At 42.1% G+C, this 16245-nt stretch overlaps 1 protein-coding gene across 1 annotated transcript in view; it reads right to left on the bottom strand.

Moving 5' to 3' along the window:
- Positions 1 to 1844: 1844 nt before the first annotated feature.
- The window catches only part of LOC101861508 (pre-mRNA-splicing factor 38A), a 15673-nt gene continuing 1272 nt past the window's right edge, over positions 1845 to 16245 (bottom strand). The window contains exons 2-8 of the mRNA XM_005098964.3: positions 10409 to 10568; positions 9770 to 9891; positions 9031 to 9116; positions 4678 to 4782; positions 4087 to 4187; positions 2833 to 2912; positions 1845 to 2528 (exon numbers count right to left, since the gene is read on the bottom strand). Coding sequence (XP_005099021.1) covers positions 2260 to 2528; positions 2833 to 2912; positions 4087 to 4187; positions 4678 to 4782; positions 9031 to 9116; positions 9770 to 9891; positions 10409 to 10568 — 923 coding nt within the window. The 3' untranslated portion in view covers positions 1845 to 2259. The remainder of the gene's footprint in view (positions 2529 to 2832; positions 2913 to 4086; positions 4188 to 4677; positions 4783 to 9030; positions 9117 to 9769; positions 9892 to 10408; positions 10569 to 16245) is intronic.

Raw genomic sequence — 16245 nt, 5'->3', positions numbered from 1 at the left:
AGTGAGTGTATCAGGCATGGCCTGGTGAGTGAGTGTATCAGACATGGCCTGGTGAGTGAGTGTATCAGGCATGGCCTGGTGAGTGAGTGTATCAGGCATGGCCTGGTGAGTGAGTGTATCAGGCATGGCCTGGTGAGTGAGTGTATCAGGCATGGCCTGGTGAGTGAGTGTATCAGGCATGGCCTGGTGAGTGAGTGTATCAGACATGGCCTGGTGAGTGAGTGTATCAGACATGGCCTGGTGAGTGAGTGTATCAGGCATGGCCTGGTGAGTGAGTGTATCAGGCATGTGGTGAGTGAGTGTATCAGACATGGCCTGGTGAGTGAGTGTATCAGACTTCGGAGATGACAACAAACAAAAACAAAACAGCCCTACCAAATCACTTTTCAGAGAAACTACCGTATTTTTGTCCCTGTGCTCGTCAAACTCAAACCTACGAGGAAGGAAAATCTGTCCTAGAGGAAAAACCCTCATGAGTACATGTAGTGTCGCTACAAATGAGAGCATCTCGCCTGCTTGAGTTGACAGACTTTTGGACAAGGAAGAAAATGGTTTGACATTCTAAAAATGTTAGGCAACCATATTTGTGCATTCTACATGCGTGCTCTGTCTAGTCAACCAAAAGAGTTCTTATGGCAGGGTATTCTGTGTTCCCTGATAAGATAAAGACATTTAAAACACGCTCTTGATGTGGACCTACAATGTCTGATTACATTTTGTGATAAGGATGAATGATGATTTAAAAACTGGAAGAAATGTCTTTCCAGCTCTTAACCAACAATTTCTTCAGAGTAAAATTTCTTTTGCATTCTCTATCAACTCTCCCAGATTTCTAGCATTCTGGGATAATGCTGGTGTAGATTTTTTCCTCGCCCAAACCACCAATTCTTTGGACAAGTCTGCTTCCTTATGCAGTTGCGAGCGCCGTAACACTTTACAAAAAAACAAGTCTACTTTCATGCAGAGCATCGTGTCTCTGGAATCATAGGCAACCACATCCCGTCTTTCAGACACATAATTCGTCCTCAAAAGATTGGGATTAATTTTCAATCTTGGCGAGGCAGCAGTTCCATTATACCCGACCAGGTGCAAGAACCTACAAGAGTTGAAAAAGGTTGACTATAACATCAAAATTATCGATCCTTTTCCCTGCTGCTTTCCCCCATCTCTTGTCTGTACCGTTCACCTTCACTTCTCTCCCTTTGATAGTAGGAAATCTTTCCCCCATCTCTTGTCTGTACCGTTCACCTTCACTTCTCTCCCTTTGATAGTAGGAAATCTTTCCCCCATCTCTTGTCTGTACCGTTCACCTTCACTTCTCTCCCTTTGATAGTAGGAAATCTTTCCCCCATCTCTTGTCTGTACCGTTCACCTTCACTTCTCTCCCTTTGATAGTAGGAAATCTTTCCCCCATCTCTTGTCTGTACCGTTCACCTTCACTTCTCTCCCTTTGATAGTAGGAAATCTTTCCCCCATCTCTTGTCTGTACCGTTCACCTTCACTTCTCTCCCTTTGATAGTAGAAAATCTTTCCCCCATCTCTTGTCTGTACCGTTCACCTTCACTTCTCTCCCTTTGATAGTAGGAAATCTTTCCCCCATCTCTTGTCTGTACTGTTCACCTTCACTTCTCTCCCTTTGATAGTAGGAAATCTTTCCCCAATCTCTTGTCTGTACCGTTCACCTTCACTTCTCTCCCTTTGATAGTAGGAAATCTTTCCCCCATCTCTTGTCTGTACCGTTCACCTTCACTTCTCTCCCTTTGACATTATAAAATAACTCGCTGTCCATGGTCGTTATTGCAGATGACTTAAATAATAGGAAAAACAAAAAGGAAAACAAAACATAGCTTTCAATGCATTTAATAAACATTACAAACTATGTACATAAGTAAAAACTGACATTCGGCCGCCACACCCCCATACTTCCGAGCTAGGGAGTAAAACACTTGGGAGTCAAACAGGACATCAATCAATTCCAAATGAACATGCCAGAAATGAGTAGTACCAAGTTCTAACCCCAAGAAAAAGTCAAGATACTGTCTGGGATCCGAACACTTATCGCTCTCAAAAATCAGTACGAAAGTACACCAAAGACTTAGAACAGGCCAACAGTTCTCATGTAAACAAAACTCCACGATATGAACATGGCGGAGAATTTCCATAAAACAGTTATATCCCCCCCCCTCTAAAAAAAACAACAACAAACAAACAAAACAAAACCAACTCCACCAATATTAGTCTATCAGTCTACAGAAAGCTCTAAGGTTTCAGAGGGGGAAGACCTAGCCTAGCCCGCATCTCATTAGCCTCTTTGATCTCCTGGTCCGTTGTGCTAGAGCTCTTGGAACTTTTCTCCTCCCGACCACGCCCTTTCTTCTCATCTCTATGACGACGATGCTCCTTGTCTCCCTTGTCTCTATGGTGACGGTCTCGCTCACTGTGCCGGTCACGATGGCGGTCGTCGTCTCGGTCGTGCCTGCTCTTCTTGCTGCTATGTTTGTGCCGATCATCCTCTTTGTACCGACGTTCTGTGAATAAGAAAATAACAACTGGAAATCTCCAGTCTCCTGCTGGCAAACATGGGCCTGCATTTTTAAAAATCGTGCTGACAAATCGGACATATGCCCACTACCCAGAAATAACAAGTAGCCATTTTGAGTCGGGCCAAAATATGAAAGCTCCCAAAGCTGAGGCACCAAAAATTAGTTTTCAACAACTGAGACAGAGACAAAAAAGAAATCATTTTCACAAAAGAAAACCATACATATTCAACCACAGCCTCTCTTATTTTATAGACTGCTCCTCCCACCAGGAAATAGTCAAAGTACGAACCAGGTGATCTGTGTCTTTTATCGGCTCTGTCCCTTGACCGTGACCTTCGTTTGCTAGGACTGTGATGACGATGAGAATCTCTGATAAAAACAACAAACAAAGAAAATGTTATTTCATTGTGCAGAAAAAAAACGACAACAAAACAAATCTCATTTCATAACAATGTGTAAGCATGCCCATGAGATAAGCAAATAAATGCGTGTGTGTGTATGGGTTTGTGTGTGTGCGTGCGCGTGTGTTTGGCGTGCATGTGTGCGCACATGTGAGCGTGAGTGTGTGTGTGTGTGTGAGTGTAAATATATGTATTGTTCGTACATACATTTATGTAAAGCACCTAGAGCTGTGTTCACACGGGCGCTATAGAAATGATCTATATTATTATTATTAATTACTAAACGGAATTTATGAGATTTTATTGCACTGTTTCCATACTGATACAAGACTCACACAACTTCACAATATAGGAACTCTTTGCCAGCCAGAAATTCTATTTGAAGACAGACACTGCGCGATACTGCTAGAAGCATACCACTACAATAAAACATTACACTGTTGCTGACTGCCAGGTTTACATATTTACAACAGGAAGGACTGCAGGGAAAAGGGGGCAGATGTTTTGTTGAGCACACAATGTCATGCCTTCAATGGTCAGAACTCAAAGCCAAGACCTTCAAACTGCATGCTACCTGCTTTACCAAGACCACCTGAATGAACAACGCTACTCTCTACCATAATAAAGGACACCAAAGAATAAGGCTTTTGGAGATTCAGTTTCCATAGCTAATGCTATTTCTTTCATTGGCACAGTAAAACTATTTTAGTCAACCGGTCAATCAGAAGGTGAACGAGTAAGCATTTTCAAATTCCTAGTTCACCAATCAAAATCCTACTTGTCCAGACATTTGCTGAGACAGAAGACATTCATTTGATCTTTGCCATCAATACTACAAAATCCCCCACAACAGGTAAATTAACTTTTCTTCATAAGACTATTTTCATATTTGGAGAACAAAAATATTTTTAGGGACAAATTTATCAAGCTTTGTGAGACCCTGGTTTTTCCAAGGGCGTGGGAACTTTTATGGAAATTCCAAGGCCTTACTGTCAACCTCTTTTTCCTATGGAACTCTAGCATCAAACAATGCCTACAACTAGGATGACTCGCTGCGTGGTCTGTACTTTGCCTTGGACACTGTAACACAAAAACTGTTTGAAACACAAACAAAAGAGAGAAAAAAACTTTGAAAAAATCACCTTCTTCTGTTAGGACTGCTTCTCCGTCTGTGTGGTGATGGTGACCTTCGTGGCTTCTCTTTGTGGACCTTGCGCTCAGGTGATGGAGCTTTTTTCACCTCCTAGACAAAGGACAAATACATTTAGCTTGAAACAAACTGAAAGCCAAATGGAAGAAATTAAAATTTATGGCCAAAAGTACAAACATGAAAAATACCAAGCCATTGCCAGATACCCAGACTGCTACTTAGCAAGGGTCTATGAGTGCATTTACTAACTATAACACAGAGAATGCAAATAGACCAAGGAGTCAAAAATCATGTCCATGAATTTTGAAATAAAAATATCGTGTTGTATTACAATTGGTATTAACAAAAATGACGTCCAATGACGCCACAAATTCATGAAGTTGCAAACTGTGAGCCAAGTGAAAAGCTACCATCACGTCACAAATGAGAGACACAAACTGTTAAACAACAAAAATAAAAACCTGGAGATTTCCATGTTTCTTCAACTCCCAAACTTTGGCCACCCACACAATATTTCCTACACCATGCTTCTGCCTCACCTATATTCAACACATTCACAAATGTAATTTGAGAAAGAACCCACCTTGACAATCTCTTCTTCCTCCTCTGACTCGCCTTCTTCAATGTCTTCCTCCACAGCACTCACCCGAGGCTCCAGAACATTCGTCTCCTCAAGCACGTAACGTTTCTGGGAACAAAAGCATGAGTGAGACGTCAGCACAACCAACACAAAAGAATCTCAAACTACTAGGAATTACGGTACCATATAGGTGTGGATATAATAGGCATTTGTGCCTGTGTATATATATAGTAGTCTCCGCCTAAGATCCCACTGCTTACGATACCGGTTCGCTTAAGATCCCGCTGTTTTAAGAAAATATAATTTTTACTATACAAAAGTCACCCCTAAGATCCTGCTCTGATTCACTCGGAAGATCTACATTCGGCTAAGATCCCGCATTTCAGATAACAATTCACGGAACAAAAACCCTGATGGGCACAGCCGATCAACCAAGAGTGAAAAGTTGAGATCAATGAACTACCCATTGCGTCAAAGACCAGCAACTCGTGAATATGATCACATAAGCGTTGTAAAGCTCGACGAAAGAGTACAATGTTTGGCCTAGACAGGTGTGAACTGTACAATGTTTGGCCTAGACAGGTGTGAACTGTACAATGTTTGGCCTAGACAGGTGTGAACCGTGAACTGACCAATGCTTTTGATTTCCCCACACATCGCACTCGCATCTGAGCTCTCCACCTAAACTTACGTCACGTCGCTGGGTGGGTAGGGCCTACTAGTTCGCTCCAACGGGATCGCATCGAATCGTGAACTCTTCCCCGACCATTGTAGCAGTTTTCTCTATTCCCGAAGTTGTGAGACAAACTGAATATTAATTGGTGTGGTCACAACGTAATAGCGCGTTGTGACAACGGCATGTGAGCGCAGTCAGAGACCGAGAGCTATACATTTTGGAAAGGTAAAGAGGAGGGGCAATAGGATAAGCGTAGATCTTGAGACTGAGACTTACGTTAGGATAAAAAGTCTAATTGGCATGCCTCATGCCACGATGATTGGTCATCAAGGTGACTCCTCTTTGCTCACTATTTGTCATATACCCATCCAGGGGTCATGTCAGTTCATTTTAGAGTGGAGGGAGCCCATTTTACCGGTTGTGAGCCTTAACATGGGTCAACGTAGATTCTTCCCTGGATTCGTCAACTTAGATCCCGCATTATCCTAGCTCCCGAGCACCGGGATCTTAGGCGGAGACTACTGTATAACTGACCAAATCAAAGTCTGGGAGAAAAGGTTTAAGGGGGTAAAAAAAAAGAATGAGGCATTAAAGTAACATTATTGTTTGTCATACCAGTTCACTTTAGTGAGAAAAAGATACCGGCCAGAGTGATTTTATTCAATGTAAACTGCTGAGAGGGTTTGAGCGCTCAAGTCTGACCCACTGGCTTGTCTACAGCTGAAATCACAACAAATGGGATAAACGCTATCTTGGCAACTATGAACCCATTTCTTCTCAGATTACCAAGACAATTTTTACATCACTGAAACCCCCCCCCAACCAAAAAAACGCAAAACAAACAATAACCCCCCCCCCCCCCCCCAAACCTTTAAAACTCAATAAAAAGTGTCTGGCCACTGGGTGCACCAGCGGAAGACATTTACTGTGCTCCGTACAATTTTGGGCACTAGCAGTTTTTTCTTCTTTTCGGGAATGAATTAAAGTGTACACATAACAAATGTCTATTCTGGCACAACCTTATTGTTTGTTTTTATAAGTGTTTTACGGTGCTCGCAACTGCATAAGGTCATATGAGTGCGCGGGCGGGCGGGACACACCTAATATTTTCAGTTGGTAGGAAATTTTGAATTTTGTGCAGGTGGCGGCCGAAGCCTACTCTTATCGATTTTAGACCACCAAGGGATCTTTAACGTGTGCAACTTGCACACGGGCCCTCCGAGATTTTTCGCCCTTGTCCGAGAAGGCTAGGTGTAGATCTTTCCTACCAGAAGATCAGGGGAGTGACAGAAAGACAGCTGTAAGGAGGAGCCAAGGAGTAGCAGTAGAAAGGCTGCAGAAAGAGCCAGGAGCCCAGAGGAGGGGGCAAAGGAGGTGAGGGGGGTGGGGGCAGAAAGTGGAAATGAAAGCAGACAACAGAACATTGCTAGAAAGCAGGAAAGGAGGTGAAAGGAGACAATTTTAGAGAAGAATATTGTTCGGTCGGTACCCGGATTCGAACCCGGGACCTTGCACAACCTTAATAGTCATATACTTTTAATTCTCTTGAAAAACACTTAGGGATGGAAAGATATCTAAATACACTTGGATTCAGTTTATTGTTTAGTGGTGATGCCAGGATATTTCACTTTTCTGCTTTGAGCATATCTGCTCGTAGAAATAAGACAGATTAAGGCAACAGGGACAAGAAAAAAGGAGTTCTGAAAACTGTGTAAATGTTAGGACAAAAAATGAGGACAGGAATGAGAACTCCGATGAAGACATATAAAATAAAACAGTAGTCTCCGCCTAAACGCACGGTGCTCGGGAGGGCTCCTTTGCGTGTGTTTATACGGAGTGTGCGTTGACAGGAAACTTTGCAAAGGGAGGAAGGGACGCAGTCATCTCGTTGCCTTGATATTTTAGTGACCTCCCTTGGGGGGGGTCACTTCGGGTCCATAATGCGAAGACACGTGACTGTTTTGTGAAGGATTCCCCGACAAAGGCGTTGAATGGGGTGGGGGCAAAAAGACAGACTCAATATAATGATAAGCACCATAAAATGGCGGGAACAGTTAGCCTAAGAGGAAATAGTTGGTGATAGTCATAGAGATGACGGCCAAGCCACGTTTCTTTCCAAGCGACCACCCCCGACCGTAAATTCATGGACGACAGAATTATAGATCTCTACATTTAGAGAAACGTTTCTCTAGTTGTGATTCGTTGAACGAGTACTTCATAAGTTCTTGCGGCGCAGCTGATTAGGCTTGTTTTTTTATAGTTCTTTGTTTTAGTACAGGTTTTACGCAGCTCGCAACACCCCTGGTTTGGCTTACTTGACTAATCTTTAATCCTATCGAGGCCGATCTGTAATGTATTACAGCATTCATGTGCGAACATTACATGCAGTCACCCAAACACCAGTCAGAAACCTTCTCTCAAAGACGCATTTCCAATGACCAGTCAAAAAACATTTCAGTCCTCCAAACCCCCCCCCAACATTTCTTCACTGACATTCCTAGACCTATGTGCCAGTGGAAAGTTGGGTGTGCAAACACTGTCACTGTCCATCGCTCTCTTTGTTCGACGCGTGGAACATTCTCACCAAATATTCGGTTTTCTAGGCTTGTCATATGCGAGCCGTGCAGATTGTAGTGACATTGTCTCTTTGTCAAGCTGTACCTGTCCGTGTGTTTCGCTGATCAGAGCGTGTGTTTAGAGGGAGTGACCGTGCGTTTGTACGTCTAAATTATATAGTAAAAAAACCCGTCAGATGACGAAGGCGTGCATTTGAGCGGAGTGTGCTTTTGTATGGCGTGCATTTAGGCGGAGACTACTGAACAAAGCTGAGCTGAGAACTACAGTGAAAGCAACCAACTTGTATCCTGCATGCTCATCTGATCTTATGCAGTTGTCAATGCTGTAAAACTTTGACCAAACTAACAAAGGTGAAGAAATATTACAATCAGAACTACAATAAGCTAGCAGAAAGGGAGCACAACTATCACAGCTCTCTTGAACCAAAACTCAGGAAGAGCATAGCTGAGCTGTCATCCCATGTCCTGTAGTTCTGCAGAACTCTCTGGTTTGTGTTTGCAAAGTGTTTTACGGCGCTCGCAACTGCATAAGGTCATATGAGCGGGCGGGACACACCTAATATTTTCAGCTGGTAGGAAATTTTGAATTTTGCCTGGGTGGCGGCCGAAGCCTACTCTTATCGATTTTAGACCACCAAGGGATCTTTAACGTGTGCAACTTGCACACGGGCCCTCCGAGATTTTTTGCCCTTGTCCAAGAAGGCTAGGTGTAGATCTTTCCTACCAGAAGATCAGGGGTGTGGCAGAAAGACAGCAGTAAGACGAAGCGAAGGAGTAGCTGTAGAAAGGCTGCAGAAAGAGTCAGGAGCACAGAGGAAGGGGCAAAGGAGGTGAGGGGGTGGGGGCAGAAAGTGGAAATGAAAGCAGACAACAGAACATTGCTAGAGAGCAGGAAAGGAGGTGAAAGGAGACAATTTCAGAGAAGAAAATTTTTCAGTCGCTACCCGGATTCGAACCCGGGACCTTTGAATGAGAGGCCAACACCTTAACCTCTAGGCCACGAGAGCCCCTTACATTCTCTGAGCTACTGATCCTGAGAACCTTGAATTATATTATAAAAAAAATAAAAATAGAACTTGAGGAGTCCAATCACTTGAACAATACCTGTACTCTTGGCAAGATGATGTCACATATTCTTTCTTCTCTCAGCAGTTCATCTATGTACTCATCCATATGAACGACATGGAACGCTGGAGAAAAAATACAAGAGATAAAAGTGAAAAACATATTCTGCGTAAATCATTTCATTTTGACTGTTATTTGCTAAAATGAAAAATGCAGACGACCATATCTCAATGAATGTGGGATACTCTTCTGTAAGTTTCAAGTCGATGTAAAAATAGTACCACAATTCGGAAATGTGTAAAAAAAAAAAAAAAAAAAAAGAGGACTCCTTGCTTTGGCGTGTTGGTTATTATACTTTCAGATGATTGAAAACAATCACTTTTTGTAAATTTTCCATGCAGTCAACCTCTTTACATGGGATCAAGAGCTCAAAAATTATTTCCTCACGCTCAGTTTGACAGAGCTAGGTGTCACTTCTAAACAGCTTTCTTGAAATTGTGAAAATGTAAGTATCAAATTAAACAAAGCATGCTCGAGGTTTCAAGAAATAATGAAAAGTGTATGGTAAATGAGGAGGAAAATTCAAGATGCAAGTTTTGGTTTATTTTAAGTACCAGTTTTACGGAACTTGCACCCCAGTTAGGTCATAAAAGTCCTAAAGATTAGAGGGGTTACTATTGAGTAACACACCTAAAAAAAAAGGACGAGAGAAAGGAACAATAGATGTTTGATAGAAAAGAAGGAGCAAACCACATCAGAGCATCCGCCAACTATCTACCTCCATTTCTGTCCATCCTTTTCAGTTTTCTGTAGTCGTAATACAAAGGCTCCAGGTACTTGTAACAATCAACGGAGGTTCCAGTCAGCCTCATATATGTGGCCCCCAATGCTCTCACATACCTGTGAATCATCAAAGAAATCAAATAAGAATACAACAAAGACAATAACAAGTTTTCTTCACAAAAATATATCCTACACATACATAGCTGTGACACTGTTAACTCACCTACAGTCTATAATATAGACATCCGTTCAAGGAAATAGCTTTAATAATACTTTAAATCAAAGCCACATGTCAATTTTCTCCAACCATCAGCTGCTGACTTAAAAAAACAAAACACGTCAAACACGAAGGTAAAATTGCATCATTATTTACAATTTTTCTAAAAGAATGACCCTGCACAAAGTTTAGGTTGTCCTTCAAATAAAAAGACTAGGGCCAGCCACAAGTTCTCAACAACAACAAAATTACAGGTCTTGTGACGATATTGCTTTCACCAGAGAGCAGGCTCATGCAAGCAGCAGCAGCACAAAGTAGAGTTTAACATTCAAAGAATGAAGTGTATCTTTTTTCCTTTAACCCATGGGCCAGCTAAATTGTGACTCCCCCCACAGGCACATAACAGAAAAAACTTACTTGAAGTCTTCATTCTTTATAAACTCCACAACTATGTCTTTCTCAGGTTGTATCTGAAGCATTTTGAGCAGCAGGCATAAGAAAGGAAGTGGTTTAATGTTTCCTCCAAACACACCACCAATGTACTTGAGCTCCATTGCCTTGTCCACAAGAAGAGCAGCTGGAAAAGAAAGAAAAGAACAGTGCATTAGAAAAGGAAAGAAAACCTATATAAATAAAATAAGAAACATTTATTTTCACCACTTCTGTTGGAACCCCAAGCCTACTTGAAACAGCACGAAAAATGTAATTTCAGTCTCAAAATTTGATACAACCTATCACATTCAATTTTAGTCAGGATAACAGCATCTTATTCGAGCTCTGACCACTGACTTCAGCTTTCCAGAGTGCATAAAAAATTAATGGAAGTTGTGAAAAATCTCAGAAACTTTAATAAATGCTAAGGGCCTGATATTTTTAGTCCTTTGAAATTCTCGACTATCTATGCTGGATTCCAGCCCCCTTAACCACTTCTGGAAAGCACAGCAGCAGCCAGCTTCTGCTTCACAGCTCTAAATAGACAGCTTTTGCCAGGTCCTGAATGTGTTCCAACTTTCATCCAGCAAACTTTTATCTTCCAGAATAGGAAATCAGCAGGGGTCACAATGAGTTACGTTGGGACTGTTGACTGAACAGGGGAAAACTTGGATCTCTTGCTTTTGTAAGCACAAGAGTTGTGGCCTTTGCTTTATGGGTAGCGGCAATGGGTGTAATGGAGAAGCATAGTTTGAGGTTTTCATCTTTTGTCACTTTTCATTAACAGCATTTTTCGAATGGTGCTGCGCCTTTTGTACACTGCAAGAAGTCATACGGTAGTGCTGCACCTTTTGTACATCGCAACAAGTCATACGGTAGTGCTGCACCTTTTGTACATCGCAAGAAGTCATACGGTAGTGCTGCACCTTTTGTACATCGCAAGAAGTCATACGGTAGTGCTGCACCTTTTGTACATCGCAAGAAGTCATACGGTAGTGCTGCACCTTTTGTACATCGCAAGAAGTCATACGGTAGTGCTGCACCTTTTGTACACTGCAACAAGTCATACGGTAGTGCTATCAAATAACATAGTAGTATCAACACACACGTAGATCACTGCCACTATCATTTAAGACAACAAAAAGCTTCTTTCTTCTTTGAAATCCTGCAAAAGGACAGGCCTGTCTGTTTTCTCATCTACCTATGAGATTCAATCGTTTTGATGGACCTCCAAACCTGGAAGTTCCAAGTAAGACTTTTAGATGAACACAAGAAACAGAAGTTTCAACTGCAGTTGAGGAACAGATTTCAACCCTTGGCGGATCTTGGTGAGGAGGACATGGAGGTGGAGATGCACCGGACCAAGGTCAAAGAAGTCTTTACTTCAACATGTCAAGAAATACTCGGCGAGAAAAAATGGGAGCATAAGGAATGGATTAGCCAACAGTCATTGGATTTGATTAGCATTAGAAGACAATTGAAAGCAGAGACAAATGCAAGTAGAACAAGGGGATCAAAAGCGGACACATTGGAGCAGTACAGGACAACAGCTAAAGATGTAAAGAGATCATTAACAAAAGACAAGGAGGAATTTATGAACAGGCTTGCAGTGAGGGCAGAGGAGGCAGCTGCAGGAGGATGCGAATCCTTTACCAGACTAACTACAAAGACTCTTTCGGGAAAATACGGGAAACCAGAAGTAACAGTAAAGGACCACGAGGGAAAAAACATTTTTGGAACGGAAACTCAGTCCAGACGATGGGTAGAGCATTTCAAAAGTCTCCGGAACAGACCACCACCAAATAACTCGCCAAACATCCTGCCAGCAAGAAATGAGCTACCAATCTGCTGTGATGCCCCATGGAAATGAGATTCTGGATGCCACTAAGAAGCTGAACAACGGTAAAGCGGCCGGTCCCGATCAGATTCCACCTGAGGCCCTAAAAACAGATGCCAATATGATGGAAGACCCCCTTCTCCCAAGGATCTGGAATGAGAGCAAGTTCCCAAAGGATTGGAAAGAAGGACACCCTGTGAAACTACCTAAAAAAGGGGGATCTCAGAAACTGCAACAACTACCGAGGAATCACTCTTCTCTCAATACCAGGAAAGGTCTTCAACAGAATAATTCTGGAGAGAATCAAGTCTGCAACGGATCCAAGACTTCGGAATGAACAGGCTGGTTTTCGAAAAAATCGGTCAACCACGCACCAGACTGCTACACTGAAGATCATAGTGGAACAGTTCTTTCAGTGGAGCTCCCATTTGATCGTCAACTTTCTGGAAGGCCTTCGACAGCATAGATCGAGCAACACGGTGGAAGATACTGAGACATCACGGAACCTCACAGAAGTTGGTAATGGTTAACCTCACAGGGAGCATGTACGAAGGGACAAATTACAGGGTTATACATGATGGCCAGCTCACTGACAGCTTTGACATCAAGACTGGTGTGAGACAGGGATGTTTACTATCACCTTCCTCTTTATCTTGGCAATCGACTGGCTGATGAGGGAAACCACCAGAGGACACAGAAATGGCCTACAGTGGACCCCATGGACACAGTTGGACTTTAAACAGCCTATAGATCAGAGTATGTTGGATTGAAGATCCACCCCGGAAAGTCGAAAGTTCTAAGGATAGACGCACTACGAAAGGAGTAGGTCACAGTACAAGGAAATGCGCTAGAAAACGTCGAATCGTTCTGCTATCTTGGGAGTATAATTGACAGAGAGGGAGGAACAGGCGCTGAAATAAAGTCCCGCATTGGAAAGGCACAGACTTTCGACCGGAAGTCTGAATTTTAGCCCACTTTTGGGTATTTTTTAACTTTCACTCCCGTCTCACACTCAGCTACCAGTTGTCCATTTTCTACTAAATATTGATACGCTGAACACGAATATCAACTTCATTTCCGTTGCAAATTAATAGTTTTTGAAATATTTGATTGTTCATAATCGAGATAGACGTGCTTTGGACCAATTGGGGGTTTCCAGGGGGGCCTGCCCCCCTGAGGTAAAAGAAAATCTGGGGGGTTACAGGGGGGCATAATTTGATATTTTACAGAAGTTAAATTTGAAATTTTCCTGAAAATAATTGATTTGCGACAGTTTTAGTGGCTTTATGTGAGATCTGCAGCAAACAGTACAGCAGTTTGACCCCTGAAGCAGTGCTTTTGTGTGCGGGAGTGAAAGTAAAAATTTGTCCACTTTTGTTTTGAACGGATCATCAACAAAGCTCGGATATAATTGTTTTCTCCAGTGACTGCCCCTTACCCGCTTCCCCAGAACAGAGGAAGCAACCGCTGAAAGAGAAAAACAAAAGTAGTCATTGTCGTCAGCGTTCGGACTCGAGTCCGAATAGAGCTGGCCTATAGAGAAATACTAATAGAGAGGGTGACTGCACGATTGAAATTATGACATTGTTCTTTTCTTCAAACTGTCTTTAGTGATTCCTCCAACTCCAAAATGAAGTAAAAACGATCGTTCATCGAAAAGATATCTGCAATCTTCATTCATCTAGATCTAGATTCTAGATCTAGAATCTAGATTTAGGCCTCGAAACTAGATCTAGAACTAGATTAAGATTTACGGATTCTAGACCAAGGCCATAGACTTATAGATCTAGAAGAACCTTGGTCTACCCTGAGCCAAGAGGGCCCTGAAACTTTCCGAATTCACAAAAGATTTCCCCTACCGGGTCTCTATACTTCGTGACTTTGTTCTCGGTTACCGGGTCTGTATCAAGGAGATTAAAAGTAATGGAGGATGCTCTGTGGGCGGCACCGCACGCCTGATAGGAGCCCTCTCTCACGGCGGAACTGTGGGCTACCTGCGCTGCGCTCACGCAATGAAATCTAGATAAGAAAGAAGGTTTTATTCCGAGGTCCTTGAGATTAGGCAAGTCAATTAGTAAAAATGCCTTGCACCTGTGTTGTATTTAAGTGTAAGAACTGATTTGATGCTGCAGTGGACCGAAGTTTTCACAGGTAAGTTTTTCCTTTTAAAAAAATTTGAATGAAAGTGTTTTTATGCCCCAGCAACACAATTTAGATCATTAATATTCATAAAAGGCTGGCTCCGGCGCTACCTGCCAAGGCCAACCCAGGCTGAAACGGAAAAAACACCCCAGCAGAAAGACCGAGATACTTGATTTTTTAAAAGTATTCTTATTCTTATATAATTATAATTATTATGTGTATATAATAATAATTATTATGTGTGAGTGTGTATGTATACATATTATACATTTGCTTTCCATTGTGTGTGTAAATTAGATGCCACTGTTGTCTAAATTTAATGTAAATGCAGATATCTAGAGGCTCCATTAGAAAATGAAATCAATACTGAACAACAATAATGATGAATATTTTCTATGTTAAAGAAACACCAAACCATATCAGATGAGGGGAGAGGGTAGGGTGGGGCGGATAAGAGTTTGAATCTTGTTTTATAGAATCTAACTATACTCAGTTTAATTCTGTTGTTGTAGTCTTCACCTAAGATCCCACAATTTATATTCTCGTTCACTTAAAAGATTCTGCTGTTAAAAAGTAAACCAAACAAAGCAACAACAAATTTGACTACACAAGAGTTATCATAAGACAAATGACCCCCGTCTGGAGTGTAAGTTATAAGGGCCGAAGAACGCTGCTCTCCATGTCATACTTTACTGAACAAAAAAACCAAACAAACCCTTCAAAGGTCATCCACGCTCATGCATGCGATCACACCTCCATAAAGCTGGCATCGACCCGCTTTTGTGTTTGCTATTCCTTACACATAGAGTTTGTTATGGCACATATGCCTAGAAACATGCAATCATATCTTAATAAATTCAGTTTAAAAGTATATTTTTATCCACTTCTGAACTCATAATTAGTCTTAATTAGATTTAATCTTTTAGCATCTTGAAAGATTATCTTTATAATTTGGTATGTTTGATAATTTTATGTTACTCGGACAAGTTTTCTTCATTATTTTACAGATCTTCTTGATTTTTAAACTATAACATAAAACTCTTAAAGAATTGAACAGCCTGTATCACACACAGAGTTTATTATTTTTTTCTCCATGTCACGTCATTATCCGTCAGCCCGTCAGTTGATCACAATCTCTTTCTCTCTCTGTCTGTCTGTCTCTCTTTTATTTAATTTTTCCCATTCTCCTTTGTCCCTTCCCAAGGCCTGCCTCTCTTTCATCCCAGCCCCACCCCCTCTTGTTGCGTGCATTCCCCCACCCCGCTCACCCCCACGACGTGGCCCAGCCTGATAAGATTCTACAAAAAGAAACACCACAGTTCATGATTTAGACCACAGTTGGCGGCCATATTTGATCCCCACCGCGGTGTACTGCTAGTGGCGCTGCGAAGAGAGAGAGGAGGCTCCATTAGTTCTAAACTCCTTGGTCTGTATACACTCCCATTTTGATAAGGGAGTGTAAACAGACCCGGTAACCGGGAACAAAGTCACAAAGTATACAGACCCGGTAAAGGAACTCTTTTGTGATTTCGGAGAGTTTCAGCGCCCTCTTGGCTCAGGGTAGACCTAGGTTCTTCTAGATCTATGGTCTAGATCTAGGTGCTTTTTCGGTAGTTCCCACCCCCCCTTATAATTTGAGCCTGACCTATATCTAGATCTAGATCTATACGTTTGATTCGCGGTGAGCTAAGATATCAAACCTAACAACTGCAAAACATTAAATTATGGTAAAATTCAGGGGGGCATGCGCCCCTGAAACCCCCTTCCTATTTCTATTAAGTGAGGGGGGCAAGCCCCCCTGAAACCCCCCTACTCTTGGGGCCAAAACCCGCGAATAACAATT

This window comes from Aplysia californica, unplaced genomic scaffold (assembly GCF_000002075.1).
Source record: "Aplysia californica isolate F4 #8 unplaced genomic scaffold, AplCal3.0 scaffold00198, whole genome shotgun sequence".
NCBI lineage: Eukaryota > Metazoa > Mollusca > Gastropoda > Aplysiida > Aplysiidae > Aplysia > Aplysia californica.
This window is presented reverse-complemented; position numbering and strand designations above follow the sequence as displayed.